We start from the raw sequence: 14,140 nt of genomic DNA, 5'->3' as shown, positions 1-14,140 counted from the left end.
ATGAGTTGACATCAATTAAGTAATCGATGTATTCACTCATTTTTGTTAAAATCGTTTAAAAAATGATAGAGATTTTACATCAATAAGAAACGATTCTAATATGTATGTGACTTAGCTTCACATTCCAAAAACGATGTAATTATTTACTCATTTTACATCTGTTGGATTAAATTGATACTAACTTGTATCGGTTAAAACATTTAACACTAATAAAAGCTAGTTTACATCATTTAAAATATCGGCCTGTTAGTTTAAACTTTAATTATTGATAATAAAAATATTAATGATTTTAACTTAAGTAATTAATTGATATCAATAGTAAAAACAATAGTGAAAAAAATCAAATGGCAATATATCTATCGGCAGATATAACAACTGAAATCCCTAAAATCTCTCCCTCTAACCACGTTCTATAAACATTATTCTACAACTGTTTACTCTAATTAAAAAAAAAAATCATCTTTTTTTTTCTAAAGATCAACTTACCTTGTTTTCGTTTTCTCTCTCGCTCTCATTCTTTCTATACTCAAATCCACCATTGATGAACAATAAGGTTTACCATTAACTACATGAAGTTTAAACACCTCTCAATCTTGCCGATTCGATTAGATAAGTTCATGGTTTTTTCTTTATATTTGTGTTTTTCTCTTTCTAACTCTTTCTATTTTCAAATCTCATGTTTGCTTCTCTGTAATTTTGTCACTTCTCATGTACTAATTTCTTACTCGTTCATTGATTTTTCCTATAGAATCCTAAATTATACATATTGGTTTTATAAATTTCAGTTTCTAAATGATATAAGATAGTACATTAAATATATCCTCAAGCTTGGTTTATTTCAAAGCATTGGAACAAGTTCTTATAAGTGATAAGATTTAAATTATTTATCTTTTTTTTTCTTGCAGGATTTAAACTATGGCAGACGAAGTTGAAACGAACAAAACATACATTCATCTATAGAAGCCTATCAAACAAAGAAAACCACCACCTCAATGACAGAAGGCTTGCCGCTAACCATTACCTAGTTATTATTTGTGTCTACACTTTTAATCATACTTTTGCTTTAGATTTTTGTAGTTATATGTTTTAGTTTGTAATTTTTACCATTGGTTGTACTATTATAATTATAATAAAATGATATAATGATTTCCAATTTATATTTCATTTTACGTATTTATTGAAAAATTAATAATAAATTACAACATTTTAAATTAATTATTGTCAAATTAATTAATTCAAATGACAAAATTTTTAAATCAGTTATGAAAATTGATACTAATTTGACATCAATTGATACAAGTGATAGAAATATGATTATTGGCATCAATTAGTATAACCGTTACAAATATTAACATCATTCATATTAATTGATACAAAGTTTAACATCATTTTTTATAATTGATATATGTTAACATCGATTTACAAAGAATTGATACAAAATATTTGCATCACCACTTTTGGAGTCACTTTTTTAAGTGATGTTATTTTTTTTGCATCATTTATAACTGATATAAAATTAGAAAATAAATGATGTAAAACACACATTTTTTTGTGGTGTTCAAACCAACTCCTATATTTCTGGTTTGATTTGCTCCAACATACTTGATTTACTCATTTCAGTCTGTGATTGCGAATAGCAAGTTGGAGGTAACACAAAAAGGTGGTGATGGAAGTTGCTCTAAACTTCCAGACATCGAAGACTTTGAACATTGTTTCAGACTTCTCAAATCCTCTATCGGTAAGGTGGGTTTCAAAGGCAAACACCGATAAACATCATTTTTAAATGTAATTGATTTAAGTAAGTGATAGTTACATATCCAATACTTTCATGATCCGGAACACTTTTATCATAAAAAATTATTGAACCGTATCAAAAGCTTTAGAGAAACTAAATTACTTGTTAAATTTCCAACCTTTAAACATTAAATTACTTGTTAAATTTCCAACCTTTATAACTTAAATATGAGGTTTTATGAATTCCAAAAATAACCTTAAAACTTTAACATTTGAGGTTTTTTGTCCTTATAATTATATATATATATATATATATATATAAATCATTTTACTAATTTTTATTTTATATAGTCCCTACAATTTTATATCTCATAAATATAGATTTAAATTAACCAAACACCTTAATTTTTTGTAAAAAAATTAGAAATAAAAATCATCTACCACTTCAAAATGCATTGATTGATCATATATGGGAGTAGGCCTGGGCGTTCGGATATTCAGATCGGGTTCGGGTCAGGTTTTTCGGGTTTAGAAAACTAAGACCCGTTCGGGTATTTTAAAACTTTGGGTTCGGCTCGGGTTCGGATCGGATATTTCGGGTTCGGATTCGAGTTTACCCGAAGTATCCAAATATTAAAAAATTTGTATCCGATTCTATGCAAAATATTAAAAATACTCAAAAAATCTATAAATTTTATGTGTTTTATACCTGAATCTAACTAAAAGTAGCTAAAACAACCGAAAATATCTTAATATCCGAATAATTTAGAAACTTAGGTTATTATAAGTATAAATATTACTAAGATATTATATCTATGTATTTATATTTTGGATATGTTCGGGTACTTGTTCGGGTTCAGGTTCGGGTCGGGTTCGGGTTCTGGTTTTTGGGTTGTGAAATTTAGAACCCGTTCGGGTATTTTAAAACTTCGGGTTCGGGTTCGGGTCGGGTTTTTCAAGTTGGGTTCGGTTCGGTTCTTCGGGTTCGGATATTATGCACAGGCCTATATGGGAGCAATATATGGAACTAGTTTTGTTCAATAATTTGATAATTTACTATTAATTTAATTTGTTTTTATTATTATTGTTATTTTATGTAATTTGATATTATAACATAACATCTTATTAAGTAATTAATATTGTTTTTGAATGCCCACATGCACGTCAAACATGGGCTTTATCACAGATCCCAACGGCACCCGAAGTTTTTCCTACATGCTCACTCTATGCAAATATAGATTATTTATTTTGGCGAACACCATCTAATGTCTACACATCTACATTCCCATGAATTCTTTGGTATTTGTGGAAAACCATAAATAATAAGGTTTATAATACGTGGATAAAATTTTATTTGAGATTTTGCGGTTAGCAGAAAATGAAGAGCAAGCTTGGTAGTTGGCTCAGGTAGAAATCTCGAATGACAATCTAGATTCGGTGGTGGCGAATACTCACTTGCATTCTTGAATTGAACATACAAGGCAGTACGGACCCGAATATCAGTGTTTAGTAGACGGTTCTTGGAAAGAAAGTGATCGTTTTTCTAGATTAGGATGGTTTTGTTCTTATCCGAATGATGGAACGCAAGACATGGGAGCTGCAAATCTTAGAAGAAGCTTAACCTCACTACATATAGAGGTCTAAGCATTAATTTGGACGATGAGATGTATGATCGGCCAAGACAACCGAGGAGTAGCTTTTCTTATAGACTGCTCCGACCTGGTGAAGATGGTGTCTTCCCCGCAAGAGTGGCCATCGTTCGCAACATATTTAGAGGCGATTCAGAGTGACAAAGAAGAGTTTGATTTATTTTATTTATCTTTTGTTTCTCGAAATGCGAATGTGAAGGCGGATAAACTGACACGAACTATTCGTACTCAGCCGCATCTTACTACCTATATAAATAATATTCTTCAACATTGGCTTATCTGAGTCAATCTAATATAGTTGTTGACAAAAAAAAAAAAAAAAAAAAAAAACAATATTGTTCGTAATATTGCTTTAATGTTGTTTTATAGTTTTATAAAAAAAAATTATGATTTTAATTTATTATTATCATAATGATGACTATAATACAAAATACAAAATTGTTTTGAATTTGAATTTTAAGTTTTCTTTTGGAAAAAACATCTTTCAGTCTCAAATTTGAGGTTCGACATACTTCGAAAATAAAATCCATTCTGGAGATGCTCTAAATGATTTTAATCCGACGTATTTCTAAATGATTTTATTTTATTATTTAGAAAATGATAAGATATATATATATATATAGCGAACAAAGAGTATATAACAAGTCCACTATAATCATAATATCATTCCTTTAGTACTTACAAATATGAAATAATTAAAAAGTGTTACTTGTTTTCTTAACATATAGAAAAACATAACACGACTTATTCTTAATCACCCCCTTAATACAATAATATGTAGTAACACAGTTTCTTTTAGTTAATCACATGACAACTCTTCCTGATCTCACCATTAAAACCAGTAAGAGGCTGAATGTTCCCCATGTTTACCATCGACTTCGCAAATTGGTGGAAGAAAAGTCTCTCGTCTTCTGCGTAAGCTTTCACTAGTGCACCAGTCCTGCCTACGTTGCCAGTGAGAAGCACTTCATCTGAAGTCAATAAGCCTTTTCCCCATAGAAGGAGCTTGAAGTATGTGTTGTCGAATCGAGAAGGAGAGGCTAAGTCTAGAGGTGAAATGTTGTTGTCACCGCCCGTTGGTGGACAAATCGACCTGAGACCATAGTAGTAAGACCTCTCTAGCGTCTCGTCTGGTTGGTTGTTACCGTTTTGATTGTATAGCCTTTGTTTGAACGTTGTGCACCTCGCTACTCCAATCGTATGTCCCCCTGCAAAATTTTGGTTCGGTTTTGATCAGTACAAAAAAATATTGTTATCATTCGGTTTCGGTTTGGTTTCCATGTCAACCACTATGACAAAAGAAAAATAATGTTATTAAGATCACCTGATAGGGAAACAAGGTCTTCTTCGTTCAAACCTTGGCGTTGGAACAAGGTTAAGAGATTCTGAATAGTGGAGTTAGGTGCAGGAATGTTTGTGTTTGCGCCATTAAGGCTCGCTGTCCTCGAGTCTCTCCTCCCTAGTGGAAGCTCCCATGATGGTCCACCGCTCTGTATTGAACCACAAAGTCAGAAAATATAAGCTATATAACTTGTAAGTGAGCCAATAGTTTCTCTTTGAAAGTCTCTTAAATTTACCAGTATAGTTGAGCCACGAGCAGCAAGAGCTAGAATGTCGGCGCAGGAGACAGTTTGAGGGCAAGCTTGCTCAAGTTTGGCTTTGATCTCGTCGATTACTTGAAACCCTCTAATAGAGTTCTTGTTTGGTCCCGCATTCTTTTCACTTCTTATTGTAGCACTATCATCCAACAAGATTGATGCATCACAGCCCTGTTTTACACAACAGAGTGTTTAAGTATTAAGCTTATGAGAAACATAAAAGGGAAACAAAAATAGGTAAGATTTTACCTGAACGAAGCAGTCGTGGAAGTGAAGCCTGAGTAAAGATGCTGCCATTCTTGGTTCTTTAGCTATGGCTTTTTCGAGCACCGTCATGACAATCTCATCAGCTTGTGGGCAAGAGAACTGGTAAAACTGTGGGTAAAGATTTGAAGAAAAAGATCCTCCAATGGGATTATTACTTCCCCATCCAAATCCTAGACCTGGATGAGCAACACCAACATCAAAAGAGAACAAAGCAAAGAGCACAAGAGTAGGAATAAGCTTTGAGATAGCCATTTTCATAACTTGAGAGTGTGTGAGATGAGATATTAGTAAAACGGTGAGGGTTTTTATACTTGAAGAGATTCATCAAAAGCTAACTGCTCCCAGTTTACCAAATCCGAATTTAGAATGTTAAGATAATGAGAGAGACATAGTCAACTTGTCCTTATTATACCTCCTCTTTGTCTTTTTAGAAGTCTTTGTACCAACTCCAAGAACGAATCCATGTGCCTAACTTCACATGTGATCCCAACAAAACCGCCTTGTACCATTGTTAGGTAAAGCTTCTCAACCATAAGCATCTGCACTGTCTAACTTCGTGTTCTATGAGAGTTGAACTTTGAAAATGATGAGTGAACTGCTACTTTGAGAAAACAACTCTTACCAAATAAAGATTTTCTTCATTTCTTATTTACAAAATTAGACACTTAGCAAGTTATATCCACTCTCAATCTATATCTTTTGGTCACAAAACAAGACCAGAGCAATGCAAATGTAGATTGGTTCAATGCTACAAATTATTTAGTTATGCTTTGACCAAGTATCTCAAAGGTCAAGTGTTCTGATTTCATTGCTTCAAGATGATTTAACCATATAAACTGCTTTAAACAAACATTAAAAGAAAATGTTAAAAGTCCAGAACCGATGGTTTTAAGTGTTTTTAAACGACACAGTTTTGTGTCTCGTATAGATAATAACACTGTTTTGTTCAAAGCTTTAAACTTAAGAAAGAACTACAAAAACTAATATTCTGTTACTTTTAAGAGACTGCCTAACTCGTCCAAAATAAGCCATGATGTTGAGAATCTGATAGCTGCAAACCAAACTAAGTGTATTGCCAGCAATCAAAAACCACCATCATGGTTTGTATAATCACTCACTCTTCTTGGATCCATCGGTTCCATAAGTGGGATTCGAGGTTTCAGATGATGAAGCTAAACTAGAGCTGTTAGCAGAGGTATCTGATGATGTCTCTGTAATTCCAGCTGAGTACTTTTTGATTCTCAATGAAATCAGAACACTTGACAGTATCCCAAGTACTGGGAAAACATAACCCCAGATCTGACTTTTCTGTTTTCCAGCTACTGAAGCCACAGCCATACCAGCGAGGCTGCCAACTGATGCGTTCTGCAAGATCATCGGGAGACAGCCAATAACCGTGGGGAACAGAAAATCAGCTACAAACCGAACTTCTGTTGCTGCCAAAGCGTAGTTTATGACATACGAAGGAATGGGCGAGAACCTTGCAAGAAGAACAAACTTCCAACCATCTCGCTCGACTCCTCTTGAGAGAATATTGAAGTACTTGTTTCTATGTGCCCACCCTGTAGCTCTGGTGGAACTCTTAAAAACAAACCTGAAAATATAAAAACGTATGAGAGAATGGAAAGTACTCCCAATTGATAGATAAATAAAAAAACTGCATATCACATTGCTACGGTTAATTAACATCCTAGTTGCATTCTCCTACATATATTAATTGGCAAATAGAATCACTGCATGCATTTAATGGTTCGTTCTTACATATCCAACACATACACAAGACAACAACCAATCTCACCCACATACCATTATAGAACATGAAAACATGAATCTTCTCCGCCTTTTTGGCGAGAAACGGTGTTATTTTTCCTCTGAATAGCCAAAAATGACATCATTTCTTTATACAAAGATCCATTTCCTCTCATGCTTCAATTGAATGGATTTTAAAGAATTGTTCTCCATAACGTTTCAGTGATAAAGCATTACAGGACAATCTAAACCAAGTAACCAACACGAGATTATTCTACATCAACAAGTAAAAGCTTTAAGCTCAAAAATCGATAACATAAACTAAATCAGAGAGTGTTACTAATAAAGCATATAGTTTCTCCGAAGCCATAATAATCCATTTGAGAATCCTTCATCTAAATCCAAATCATTTCGATCAAATTCATACACAATTAACACAAACAAGCGATCCAAAAGCTCAATTTGAATCATATAACAAAGAAATGAATTCAAAAGTGACAGATTCATAAACAGACCTGCCGATCCAAAAGGAGAAAGAAGCGGCGAGAACTTTAGCAGAGAAAACACAGAGAAGAGCAGGAAGGAAACCAAAGAGCATAGAAGCACCAGCTTCAAAAAAGACGGCGTGAGGGAGACAAAGAGCTAAGGTTACGGTGTGTACCGCTACATACGTCGGAATCGCCCAAATCCCGAGCCGATCTGACCATTCCTTTAGCTTTTCCAACGCCGACTCTTTGTTCCATCCGTATTGAGTCGTGCCTTGTCTCACGACTATTGCAATTATCGCCACCGTCGCGGCGATTGCTAACCATTTCTTCATCACGGAGCTTTGAGATCAGAAGAGAACGTGAAAGGGACTGGTTTTTGGTAATTGTCGCTAGTGGATTTTAAAAAAGGTTAAATTGCAAAATGAAACCTCAAACTTTCAATGTTTTGTAGATATATCCTTGATCTGCTAAAATTGCAAGATGGGACTTAACTCACTAGAAACTCCACAATATAAGACCATGTACATAGCTAATTTTTTTTAGAGTTTCAGTAGCCCATATAATATTTTTTAATGGACCAAACACATAAAATGGGTCTGATCCATATCAGTCCATTGAGACTTCTGATACCCAGTATCATGTTACGTGGCAGGACGTGATTGGTAGCGGAAATTGTTTTCCCGAAAGAAGAAGAAAAAAAAAATCATTTTGTTTCTCTCGATTTTTTCTCTCCTCTCTCTCACGGCGATTTGCCGATTTCTTCTCTTCTCAGCTCCGCCCATTTTGGAAACTCTTTGATGGAAGCGTCTCTCTGATCCATGAAGTTACCAAGCGGAGAGTAATAGGCGATTAGAGCTAGGGATTTGGCGGTGGCGGATGAGAGGGGTTTGGGAATTTGGGGAAGTTTGCGAATTTGGGAATTTGGACTCGGCTTGGTTGTTGGTTGGAGGAGAGGGAGATTAGGGGTTTGGAAGAAGCCATAATCGAATTAGCAGATTGTTCTCGTGTTTTTGATGGATCTTCTTCAACTTCAGCTACTTTATTAGCAGCTCCCAAGAGTACAGAGACTTCTGTATCTCAGGTTAGTCAATTAGCAAGATTTTCTCTATTTGATTCTATTCCTTTGACTCGAAGAGTGGACAATCAATCTGAAGAATCTAGTCCAAGAACCACCAATGGTATATAAACCACTCACTAGTCACTAGTCACTACTTTTTCCTGCTTCTTATTGTTCATTATTTGGTTTTGTTTTGTTGTAGGGAATGTTACATTAATGTTGAAGAAAGACAGAAGCATGTAGATCATTATACAAAGGTCTTTTTTTTTTATGTTATAATCCTTCTGGATCCATTTGTTTTGTATTGAATTGTGCAATTCATACTTTTCTCTTTTTATGTTCATAAAAGGCTCAAGAATTTAGTGGCTCTTTGGCTTCAGTTAACCTGCACGCTCAAGCAACATCATTTGCACGATTATCTGAGACGGATAATGGAGGAAGTATCTTTTGCAACCCAATGGAGTGCCTTAGGAAGTGTTTTAATTGCCTTAGGAAGTGCTGGAATTTCTGGGACTAGAAATGGAGGAAGTATCTTTTGCAACCCAATGGAGCTTCCATTAATTGCTCATTTAGTACAAAGAAGGATCCTCTCTTACTGTCTATCCAGCAGTTAACCGATGCTCGTCTCATATATAGTGTATCTGCAGCATTGGGTCATATGATGAGACCTCTCTTCATTTTTGTATCTTCACTGAAGCATCTTAAGATCTAACCCGGTCTCATGATGAGACAAAAGTTGCAAATGAAGTCCAAGAAGCAGCTTGATCAAGTAATATTTCTGTTTCGGAGGAAGTCACCAAAAGAGGAGGCGAATGACACAGCCTCAGTTGTTACAGATGGAAAGCATTCAGTTTCTACTGAGGTTGCTGTTTTTCCTCGCCTCTGTTACTTGAGAGGATAGATACATGGCATTGCATATTGTTTTTAGGACTTGACCTCCTTTCCATTGCAATATTGATGTTCATGTAGCCTTTATTGTGTATCGTCTTAACTTATCCTTATAATATCCATTTTTCATCATCATGTTATCTTTGTTATGAACGGCATGCCATGATCGCAACATTACTCACAGAGATATAAAACCCGGCGCATCATCGACTTTGGCAGTGCATTTGATGAGTATACAATGAAACATTTATATGGGTCAACAGGTCCATCAAGATACGACATGTGGGGTGTTGGGGTTGTGATGTTAGAGATGATTTTAGGATCACCCAATGTTTTTGAGATTAGTTCTGTTACACGTGCCCTTTTGGATCAACATATCAGAGGTGTTGAAAAGAATTTGTTACATATTCAAATGTGCATATGGTGGAAAATGCAGGTTTCCAAATGTTTGGGCGTTAAGGAGGACAGAGTAACCGTAGATGAGGCTATGCAGCTACTGTGGATTATGTAGGAACAAGGTTGGAACGACCAAGGGAAGATTTTGTAGAAAAAAATATCTTTGTTCATTGAAAAGGAAAAATGAACAAAGAAATCAACAAAAGTTGAAAATATAATTCTTTACTATATATTGCAAATGGTTTATACTTTTGTAATTCTAAGTTTTTATATATTTATTTTTGATTTTGCAAATAATTTTTTTTTTATGATACTTAAACCGGTATCACCAATGGAAACACATTTATAGTAGTATCATAAAAAATTTCAAACAATAAACAAACATTAAAATTAATACTAAAAAATTGTTAATGATACTCATAAAATATCACCTATGTGCATGCTCTAACTATCTCTTTACAAAGCATTAAATATCCACTCTCTCCCTACCTATTTGTCTTAGTTCTCACGGCTCCTCTTATCCTAAAACATCAGATCTGAATCTCTCTCATCTGATGTTCGCGGATGATGTAATGATATTTTTCGATGGAGGAAGCACTTCTTTACACGGTATAAATGAAACTCTCGATGACTTTGGGGGATGGTCTGGCCTGAACATGAACAGAGAAAAAACTGAGCTATTCCTTGTCAGTGTGGAGGAGACCGAAGCTGCAACAATATCTCACTATGGTTTTCCTCTTGCGTCTCTGCCTATTAGGTACTTGGGACTTCCTCTCATGTGTCGCAAGCTTAAGATCTCTGAGTATGCCCCTCTCGTGGAGAAAGTGAAGAAGAGACTTTCATGTTGGGCTGCAAAGACGTTATCCTTTGCAGGAAGGCTGCAATTGATTGCTTCAGTTATTAATGGAATTGTGGTTTTCTGGATGTCAACTTTTGACTTACCAAAAGGCTGCATTCGGGAAATTGAATCTCTCTGCTCTCGTTTCCTTTGGTCTGGTGGGATTGATAATTGCCATAAGGCTAAAGTGGCTTGGTCTACTGTTTGTTTCCCCAAGTCTGAGGGCGGGTTGGGTTTAAGAAGATTCTCTGAATGGAACACCGCTCTTAGGCTAAAATTCATATGGCTTCTCTTCTCCAATAGTGGATCTCTATGGGTGGCTTGACAAAGATTTCACCACTTCTCAGGTACTGGTTCTGGCTCCATCTCTGAGTTCTGGTCTATGCATGAAAAAGCTAGTGATACCTGGAATTGGAGATGTCTCTTGCGTCTGAGACCTTTGGCAGAAAAATTCTTAAAGTGCTATATTGGAAATGGACGGCAACCTTTTGGAGAGACTCCTGGTCTCCTTTTGGCCCTTTATTTAGCTTTCTGGGTGCTAATGGACCAAGAAACTTGAGGATACCTATTGATGCTGTCGTGGCTGAAGCTGTTGAGGGAAATACTTGGATTTTGGCTTCTCAACGGTCTCAGTCTGCTTTGGACCTGCAGATTTTTTAAACCACCATTAACCTTCCTCTGCAGCTTGATAAAGAAGATTCTTCTACTTGGACTGTGAATAATGTGGAGTGTATTGGCTTTTCTTCCTCTTTGACCTGGGATGCTCTTAGGCGTCGTGAAGAGGAAAAGAGTCGGGCTTCTGCGATTTGGTTTAAAGGCGCCACTCCAAGAAACTCTTTTCATATGTGGGTCTCGTACTTGGACAGATTGCCTACTAGGTCTAGATTGCTCTCCTGAGGAATGCAGGTTTGATCACCTCTTTGCTGCTTGTGTGACTCTGCTGTTGAGACCAGAGACCATCTTCTCCTCTCTTGCACTTTTAGTAGGGTCATTTGGGTTTTAGTTCAGACAAGAATGAGACTTCATCCACCGGGAGGGGTTCATGTCTTGGACCAAGGCACGCACCAACTCATCTCCTTCTACCCTTAGAAAGGTTTTTGCCCAGGCTACTATCTATGCCATTTGGAAGCAGAGAAACAATAAACTTCACAATCTTGAAGTCATCCCACTAAATGTCATATTCAAAGCTATCGATCGTGAGGTGATCAACACCATCAACGCCCGAAGAAATCGCAGAAAATTCAGAGACTTGATGCGTCACTGGATTAATTGAAGAAACCATCTGAAAGTCCTTTGCTTCCTTGTTTTTTATTTTATTTTTTGCAAAGGAACCAAGAATCTAGGTAACCAACATGTAAATCCAAACTCTTTTCATTTTATATGATATTAAATCACTTAGCAAAAAAAAAAAGCATTAAATATCGACTTACAAGAAAATATTATCAGAAGTGAGACTTTACAATCACCAATTGTAACCAATAAAACTTGAAAATTACTAATTTTAATTAAGCTTGAGTAACATAGCTTTTGCATGATCTTCATGAAGAGAAGACATGGCTGAGATTTCGTGAAAGCCATAAAGACATAAAACTAAACTATTCCTTTGTTATATAACTAATTATTTGTTTCAGATTCTTGATATAGTAAAATAAGCTATAACAAGATTTTAATCCGCGGTACACCGCGGGGATATATTTTTAAAAAAAATGTAATGTTATTTTTAAAAAAATTAACTGAAGATATATAATATTAGTTTGTATTTTGAAATGTAGATATCTATCTATGTATTATTTAGTGTATGATTACTATTGTTTAGGTTTCAATTTTTGATGTATAGTTACGAAAACATACATTTTTTAAGTAACGATGTATGGTCAATTTTAAAATTTTGAATATTTTACTCCGCGGTATACGGTGGGTCGATTTTTTTATAACTAAATTTTTTAAATTTTAAGTTGTATTTGTTTTGTTAATATTGTATGTTTTTTTTTTTCTTTTTAAGGTTGTATAATTATATTTTTATTGTTAATTTTAGGATTTCATCTGTGATATATCATTCTTTATTAATATCGACCCAAACCCGTCATTCCATATAAACTCATCTATATTATCCCGTTAGCTAAATTATTAGTGTTATAAAATCCAAAAAAATCAATTATTATTGTTATAAAATCCAATAATTTTAGGATCTCACCCATGGTATAGTGTTCCTTAAATGATTTTAAATTCATACTACTAATATATATTTTAAATTTATCATATGAATTATATGATTTTTCTATGTGAATATTTTGATTATTATAAATTAGTAGTTTTATTGTTATGCAAAATGTTAATATGAATATTTGCTATAAATCGATTTTAAGCATATTTTGTGGAGTAAAATTCACGGAATTCTTTTTTTGAAGATATATTGAAAGATTGTGTAGAGATTTTTAGAAACAAATTAGGCAAAATTTCGTTTGGTTAATATCCTTTATTTAAATTTTGTAAAACTAAATAATAAATGTCAATGGCATGGACTCGTAAATAAGGTGAAACTCTAAGATTTATTTGCACTTAAAAAAAACATACTTATAGACATATATTTCCCAATTGTATTTTTTGTGTCAAAGGGAAGTGAATAGATGATTAAATGCCAATGACATTCCTTGTAAAATACTTAGCAACTCCAGGATTTATTTGCTACGTGTACTCCAAAAATGTATATATAGATTGTAGCTTAATAGTATATATTAAAAAATATTTAGATTTTTTTTGAAACTGATTATTTTGTATTTCATATTATGCAAAGTAAATTAAACTTAAATACAAAACTAGGATAACAGATTTATTTTACTTTGCAATATCAAATTTTGATTTTATCAATTGAAAAAGTTACATAATAAAACAAATTTGAAAGTAGTTATAGAAATAATTTTTCTTTTACGATAAAAGAAAACTGAAAAGAAATGTTGTGACATATTCATGTAGTGTGTTAGAAATAGTGGGAGAAGAGCAAACCTAGGTGAATGATGGGATAAGAGAAACATACAACGAGAATTTATGAACAAAAAACACACATTTAGTAAAACAATAACCTCATGACATATTTTAAGAGAAAAATTTGAAGTTTGTGACACTGAGATTGTAGTTAAGATCTCCAAGAAAATGAATGATTTTTTTTTCATTTCAACTGAAAGAACAACTCAAGCGAGGTATTCCTATAGTTAGAGTTTTAATTTTTATATATATATATAATGGGATAGTTGTAAAGAGTTTGGATATCATATAAACTACCTATATTATAGTTCCCAACTCTGGTAATCCAATACCGGTGCACAGCATATGACCCATTACAACTACCCCAATGAGCTCCCCTTCCAAATTTACCAAAGGACAACCTTTGCTACCATCACTTAACACACAATCAGTTTGAATGAAAACAGTTTCTTCTCTAGAGATTTCTGGTAATCCCAAATATATATATATATATA

At 34.1% G+C, this 14,140-nt stretch overlaps 2 protein-coding genes, 1 long non-coding RNA gene and 1 pseudogene across 4 annotated transcripts; 2 read left to right on the top strand and 2 right to left on the bottom strand.

The window, feature by feature from the left end:
• Positions 1-4,027: 4,027 nt before the first annotated feature.
• Positions 4,028-5,646, bottom strand: LOC9327368 (peroxidase 9). The gene is made up of 4 exons (XM_002891260.2): positions 5,231-5,646; positions 4,961-5,152; positions 4,708-4,873; positions 4,028-4,591 (listed from the first exon to the last, which is right to left on the bottom strand). Exons 1-4 carry the CDS (start codon positions 5,504-5,506, stop codon positions 4,179-4,181), a joined length of 1,047 nt encoding a protein of 348 aa, XP_002891306.2. The 5' UTR covers positions 5,507-5,646; the 3' UTR covers positions 4,028-4,178.
• A 452-nt stretch (positions 5,647-6,098) lies between these two features.
• LOC9330063 lies at positions 6,099-7,933 on the bottom strand. The gene is made up of 2 exons (XM_021014286.1): positions 7,513-7,933; positions 6,099-6,842 (listed from the first exon to the last, which is right to left on the bottom strand). Exons 1-2 carry the CDS (start codon positions 7,815-7,817, stop codon positions 6,359-6,361), a joined length of 789 nt encoding a protein of 262 aa, XP_020869945.1. The 5' UTR covers positions 7,818-7,933; the 3' UTR covers positions 6,099-6,358.
• Positions 7,934-8,190: 257 nt separating this feature from the next.
• Positions 8,191-9,565, top strand: LOC9330062. Of its 2 annotated transcripts, none has more exons than XR_002329065.1 (3): positions 8,191-8,663; positions 8,745-8,799; positions 8,892-9,565. It is a non-coding gene; the product is annotated as an uncharacterized LOC9330062 (long non-coding RNA). The 2 variants fall into 2 exon arrangements; XR_002329064.1 differs by having other exon boundaries at positions 8,195-8,566.
• Positions 9,566-11,507: 1,942 nt separating this feature from the next.
• LOC110225335 lies at positions 11,508-11,953 on the top strand (annotated as a pseudogene).
• The last annotated feature ends 2,187 nt before the right edge of the window (positions 11,954-14,140 follow it).

The sequence above is a fragment of the Arabidopsis lyrata genome, assembly GCF_000004255.2.
Source record: "Arabidopsis lyrata subsp. lyrata unplaced genomic scaffold ARALYscaffold_1, whole genome shotgun sequence".
Classification (NCBI taxonomy): Eukaryota; Viridiplantae; Streptophyta; class Magnoliopsida; order Brassicales; family Brassicaceae; genus Arabidopsis; species Arabidopsis lyrata.
This window is presented reverse-complemented; position numbering and strand designations above follow the sequence as displayed.

Excerpts from the sequence above, each read along its gene's own strand:
- LOC9327368 (XM_002891260.2), bottom strand. The coding sequence starts at position 5,506 with ATGAAAATGGCTATCTCAAAGCTTATTCCTACTCTTGTGCTCTTTGCT. Across the intron at positions 5,153-5,230 it reads TCCACGACTGCTTCGTTCAG|GGCTGTGATGCATCAATCTT; the intron begins GTAAAATCTTAC and ends TGTGTAAAACAG. Across the intron at positions 4,592-4,707 it reads AGACCTTGTTTCCCTATCAG|GGGGACATACGATTGGAGTA; the intron begins GTGATCTTAATA and ends AAAATTTTGCAG.
- LOC9330063 (XM_021014286.1), bottom strand. The coding sequence starts at position 7,817 with ATGAAGAAATGGTTAGCAATCGCCGCGACGGTGGCGATAATTGCAATA. Across the intron at positions 6,843-7,512 it reads TTCTCCTTTTGGATCGGCAG|GTTTGTTTTTAAGAGTTCCA; the intron begins GTCTGTTTATGA and ends TTATATTTTCAG.